Source organism: Gymnodraco acuticeps, unplaced genomic scaffold (genome assembly GCF_902827175.1).
Source record: "Gymnodraco acuticeps unplaced genomic scaffold, fGymAcu1.1, whole genome shotgun sequence".
Taxonomy (NCBI): Eukaryota; Metazoa; Chordata; class Actinopteri; order Perciformes; family Bathydraconidae; genus Gymnodraco; species Gymnodraco acuticeps.
Genome location: NW_022990235.1, coordinates 891,978 through 897,567, shown reverse-complemented (window position 1 = coordinate 897,567; position 5,590 = coordinate 891,978). Strand labels below are relative to the sequence as shown.

The 5,590-nt window shown below is 38.9% G+C and overlaps 1 protein-coding gene across 9 annotated transcripts; it reads right to left on the bottom strand.

Annotated features, from left to right (window-relative positions):
• Positions 1-393: 393 nt before the first annotated feature.
• On the bottom strand, positions 394-5,236 carry LOC117548214 (N-acetyllactosaminide alpha-1,3-galactosyltransferase-like). 9 transcript variants are annotated; one of them, XM_034219348.1, is made up of 7 exons: positions 5,096-5,200; positions 4,697-4,838; positions 3,201-3,301; positions 2,966-3,055; positions 2,765-2,881; positions 2,154-2,291; positions 394-1,584 (listed from the first exon to the last, which is right to left on the bottom strand). In XM_034219348.1, exons 3-7 carry the CDS (start codon positions 3,203-3,205, stop codon positions 900-902), a joined length of 1,035 nt encoding a protein of 344 aa, XP_034075239.1. In that variant the 5' UTR covers positions 3,206-3,301; positions 4,697-4,838; positions 5,096-5,200; the 3' UTR covers positions 394-899. The 9 variants fall into 9 exon arrangements, with proteins under 9 accessions (XP_034075239.1, XP_034075245.1, XP_034075238.1 ...); XM_034219354.1 differs by having other exon boundaries at positions 2,765-2,860; positions 5,096-5,197; XM_034219347.1 differs by lacking the exon at positions 4,697-4,838 and having other exon boundaries at positions 5,096-5,236.
• Positions 5,237-5,590: the final 354 nt, after the last annotated feature.

Genomic DNA, 5,590 nt, shown 5'->3' with positions numbered 1-5,590 from the left:
TACTTGAATAATTCATTAAGCAATATTGATCGAGCTCTAATGATTTGTCAATGCAACTACATCAAATTCTATTAAAATCCTTTTCTTCTACTAAAGCTTAGCAGAGTGCAGCATACTGGGTTCTCCCTTTAAGCTTTCTTCAGAAACTCATAAGATGATTTTAAATGTCCATTCCTCCAACACATCTTTGAGAAATGGCAGGGAGCCACTGCAGTCACGGGATAAATATGTTTCTATTGTTCCATTCTGAATGAACTAAAGGCAAGACATCCCTAACATAAAGTGTCTCTGTTGTTAGCATGTATGTCTACGACCCCCATTTCAATACTTTGTCAAATCATTCAAATTGGATGCTTTGAAGACTACATATTAATCTGACTCGCTGACATTATGGTGATTATATGTGTATCTTAAATTGGTGAAGATATAATTAATAAACATTGTACATGAACACTGTGAATACAGTTAACGAAGAGCAGCACATCGCTTTACAGAAGAGGAAAGACTGACACAAATCACACATTAACAGGGGGAAGAAAAGCTATTGATTTGACAGTTATAAAAAATGTGACAACATTTGAGTGTCAATAAGTATCAGTTAAAAACAGAGATACAGTGGCATTTGGCAAAGTGACATACAAATAAATAAGCTGGATCAATAAGTGCAGCCAGTTTGATCAAACATGTAAAAAGTTGACTTATATATATATATTATACATCGAAAAAAATGCAACAAAAACATTTGATATCCGGATAAAAGACAAGTGTGTATTTATATAAGAAGTTGTCACTCCATTATGAAAATACTTGAAGATATGCAAATTAATTCCTGAGAGAACAAAATGAGCCGGGGAGCATGAGAACCTGAGACATTACATTTGTTAGCATTTGTCAAGTTTTTAAGGTGTGCGAAGTGTGTCATAATATTTTGGTGCCCACAGTAATCGGGTGACTTGTATGTCTTTCCTGAAACCGATGCTGGTATCCCAGCAGTACTCTGGAGAGAGAACCTTGCTGGGTTTGTGGAGCAGCATGTACTTGTTCAGATGGCTCTCATCGTGCCACAGAGCCTCCACATTGTTCTGTTTGTCCTCCATGATGCCCTGATAGCAGGCCTCGGTCAACGCTTTCACATTCTTCCACGAGCCCCCGAAGATGGCAGCGTGGTAGTAAAAATCCCCAGTTTCCATGTACGCCTTGGAGTTTGGGTTGCGGTCGTAGGTGTACAAATGCTTTGGAAGGCGGTAGTAGTGGGCGTGGAGTAGAGCTACTGAATCCCCAAGAGCCTCTGATCCAAATCTCCCAGTAAATACCTGATCCACATCAAAGCAGAAGACGTGCGTGCAGTGGTGGCGAATATCAGACTCTATCACATCTGATATGCTCTTCATTCGCATCATAGAGACGTCCTGCCACCTGGAGTTCTTCTCCACTTTGATCACCTTCATGCTTCTCAGAGGAGACAACTTGATGTTAGGCACCTTCTCTGGCATATCCGTAAACACGTAGTAGGTCACGGGCAAACCCACCATAAAGTGTTGCTCGGATGAGTTCAGGAATGTGTGTAGGTAAGCATCAAGGTATCTTTTGAGGAAAAGAAAACAAGTCACATTTCTGTTAGACTCTTATCACTCTACCTCCAGAGGAAACTGAGGTCCATTGATGCGTGCAACTAAATGTTGCAGATCTTATTTAGTCTGCTGCTGCAAGTAAAAACTGTTTGCTGCAATGTGCTGGGGCAGTGGTATCTGATCTGGTGACCTCAACCGACCAAACAAACAGTAGCCTATGACTTTATCTGTAACTGCACTACAATTAATTTTAAGACTAGATGCAGCATGTCCACTTCACATGTTTATGAGTACAGTAAAACATATATTTTCTAAGTTAGCTATAGTAACTATAAGCACTGGGTTTTTTGGGGGGTCATTATGTTTTGTGTTTTTTTTGTCATGTTTTACAGTTTGTCATACAGTTTGTCTGCGATAACAGAAACCTGGTGCTGCCAACTTTTTTTTTTTTTTTTACAATCTGTCCAACCATCACCCAGTTAAACATTAATGCACTAAAAATACAGTTGGCTGAGCAGGAGGTATTTAGGTTTGATGACAGATTATCTTTAGAGTTATTACTTTATTCATGTGAAAACCAACCTGCCCACAGCAAAGACTGTTAGAGCCACAGAGGATCCTCTCATCTTGTGCATCTCGTCATAGAGGCGGGGGTCAAACATCCCTTCCCAGATGATGGCAGCTTTCCAATATGTACAGGTTAGCACGTCAGGTCTGGACCTGAAATATAAAACAAATGTATTTTTTTAGACTGAATTCCCTTTTATAATACTCTTCTTTACCAACCTGAAGCTTACTACAGGTAAATTGTGACTCAAACACGTCATATGCATCTAAATATTTTTAGTAGTATTATTTTATATTTACACTCAACTTAGATTCAGTTAAATTCTGTTGCACTAAAACTTTAACTGCAATTTCAGGTTAAACATATAAAATAGCTACCCTTCTGATATGGATTAAGCAAAAATAGTTTTATGTGGCTCCATTAATTCAGCCAACATTTATTTATAAATACACCTTCTTCTTAGGAATTATTTAAAAAGGTGAAATACAAAAACCACCACTTATTTGTTGTTGCTGCTTTATGTCCAATCAGATGAAACCTGCGGCTTCTCAACATGATAGATAAATGTCTGTGTTGGTCTCAGGACTATCTGTTCAGCCAAATTGTACAGGTCTTCTGGTCTTACTGGAGATTGAGGCTGGCGTCCACACTGCTGTCCAGATTCAGCATCTTTGCACTTTCCAAATGGCATTTCTCCATAGGTAGGAAGCCAATAAAAAGTCTAAAACAAAAAATAAAAAAACTTGTCCATTAAGTAATGTTAGCATTTAGGCTTACAGTAATTGTTCTTGCATGTAGTGTCCCCTCAATTTAAACACAGACTCACTTTACAGATGCAGGTATTAAGTAGATCGCACAGAGTGTGATGGGAACAAAGAGCACACATTTCCAAACACTCCTCATCCTCTGAAGATGTCTGCGAAAAAAGAGCCAAAGATGTCAGATTAGTCAGATTAAACAGAAATCTCTGATTCTTAACATGCAGAAGTATGTGGCACCGTAGCTTAAACAATAAAGTAGTCTTTATTTTGTTCCTTTTTTTTTTTAAAGATGTGAAATACCCCATTGTTGAAAACGCTGGGGTCAAGGCTCAGTTGAAGGTGATCTCTCTTCTGAAAGAACGTGGCAGCAGCTGATGTTTCATGAATGAAACGGCCCGCACCTGAGAAAAGAAGAGGGAGTATTTTACTTAGCCTATTGAAACAATTCTCATTGAACCTCATTGGTTCAAATTCGCCCATCTAGGTATGGCAGTGCTTTTCTTTTAACTTTCGAGATAGTGGAGGTGATAGGGTAGCTTAATGTTGGTGTTAATTCCAAAATTATATTTTACAATATAAGATCTCAAAGAATAAACTATTGAATATTAACACAAGCAGCCATTCAAGAAGTTTGCCAAAAATAAAATACACTCACAAATGTGGTAACATTTTGATTTTAGGCTATATATGTTTTGTATTCCCCTATTCTCTGGAAGAGTTTAGTTAGAAAATACACAAACAGTGGTAGTTATGTTGCGTTTTACGGGAATTGCCAGTGTAAATGAAAACATATAGGCCCAGCGTCCAACAATTATACATAAACCTTCATAAATTCTTGTCAATGTTCGAAAATATCACTCATAGTATGGAAACACCTTTAAACTGAATTCAGACAAAGAAAGACATTGTTGACCGGACCAATTGTGCACACAGGATAACAATTAAATTGACATACAAAGGTAATTTACCAGTCACCATAATTCGTCAAATACTAGCTTTACCAGGTAAGTAGTACCCCACCCTTGATGTTGATTTAAGACACGATTCGTCTCCCTGCGGCTCAGCTTTGTGTTCTGGGTCAAAATGCAGAGGGGGAGCTTCTTGTTCAAAGGTATTCTCTGACGTTAACAGGAAAACTACCTCCCCCTCTGTTTTTCAGGTATGTTTTCTACCGACGGATACCGCTCCAATACGCTTCTCATTAAGTGTTTACTATGTTTACACCAGAGGTACTCAAACTTTTTTATTAAAGGTCCACTTGTGAATGTTATACAAGGTCTCCGGTCCGGATAAATGCCAGTAAAGTCCCCCAGAAACGGAGCGGTGCAACGAAACTGAAATTGAACTGAAAGCAGTTTCTTACGGCGCACTATGCATGGGGCCGCCTTGAGGGGGTTTCCCGACATTTCGTTGCAGTAAATTAAAGGGTGTTTCATGTTGTCGTTGCTGTGGACCTTCTTAATCTACCTTCTTTGGGGGCCCCCTTCTGGTCCAAGCACTTGCCTGCCTTGCCTGTCGGCAAACGGCGCCCCTGGATACACACACTGATTCACCGGTGGATAACGATTTTATGGCCAACATTTGGATCTTTTTATTTTATCTTCGCTGTCATTATTTGTGTGTTTACTGAGAATAATTAAGCACGTTAATTGTTTAGTCTAACTTCCTACCTGTGTCAATTCATAGATGATTCCATCAGCTATTTAAAAAACCCCAAGGCTGTAGCCTACTTCTTGTGATAACATTACATTACATTGTATGTTACTTGTTATACGCTTTTATCCAAAGCGACTTACTCAATACTGTGGGCACTCCCCAGTCCCACAGGAGCAATTTGGGGTGAAGTGGCTTGCCCAGGGACACAACGACATGCTGACTGCAGTGGGGTTTCAACCTGTGCCCCCCTGATCCAAACACCATCGCACCTACGCCACACGCCTTCCCAACATAACAGATAACAATTTTTGTATTTTGCATGCATGTTGCATGTAAATAAAAACATATAGCCTACCATCCAACAATTAGACAAAAACCTTCATAAATTCTTGTCAATGTTCGAAAATATCACTCATGGAAACACCTTTAAACTGAATTCAGACAATATTTTAAAGATAAGAAAGATATTGTTCACCGGACCAATTGTGCACACAGGATATTGGATAACATAATTAAATTGACACACAAACGTAACTTACCCGAGAATCACCGGCATTCATCCATATTTCATTAAAAACTAGCTTTACCAAGTAACCCCACCCTTGATGTTGTCTTAAGACACGATTCGTCTCCCAGTTGAGTAAAGTTAGAACGATATTGGCAGATTCGGATTTCACGGATCAATAACTCATGAACAAAACGTTATTCACACACAAATGATGTCTCCTATGTACCGTGGTAAGGTTGACAACGAACTACAATCATATGTTGATAAAAAAAAAACAATATGCGCCGTCCTCCGAGCTGGACACATTAAATTGGTCTCTTTCAGCAGCCGGAGATGAAACAAGTGCTCAGGGACCGTCTGCAAAGTGCAACTCCGAAAAAAGAAAATACAATAATATTCAATAACGTCACTATTATACAGTATATTTCTACCAAACTCACTACACACATCAATAGTCTCCTGGTGGTTGGACTACAGCAGAGAGTTTGAAAGAATGTGCTTTGGAATAATTTGAATAATTTTGGTG

What these genes read in the sequence shown, in the direction of transcription:
- LOC117548214 (XM_034219347.1), bottom strand. An exon ending in TTAATACCTGCATCTGTAAA is followed by an intron (nt 2,882 to 2,965) that starts GTGAGTCTGTGT and finishes TTAATGGACAAG; the next exon opens with TTTTTTTATTTTTTGTTTTA. An exon ending in ACAGTCTTTGCTGTGGGCAG is followed by an intron (nt 1,585 to 2,153) that starts GTTGGTTTTCAC and finishes TTTCCTCAAAAG; the next exon opens with ATACCTTGATGCTTACCTAC.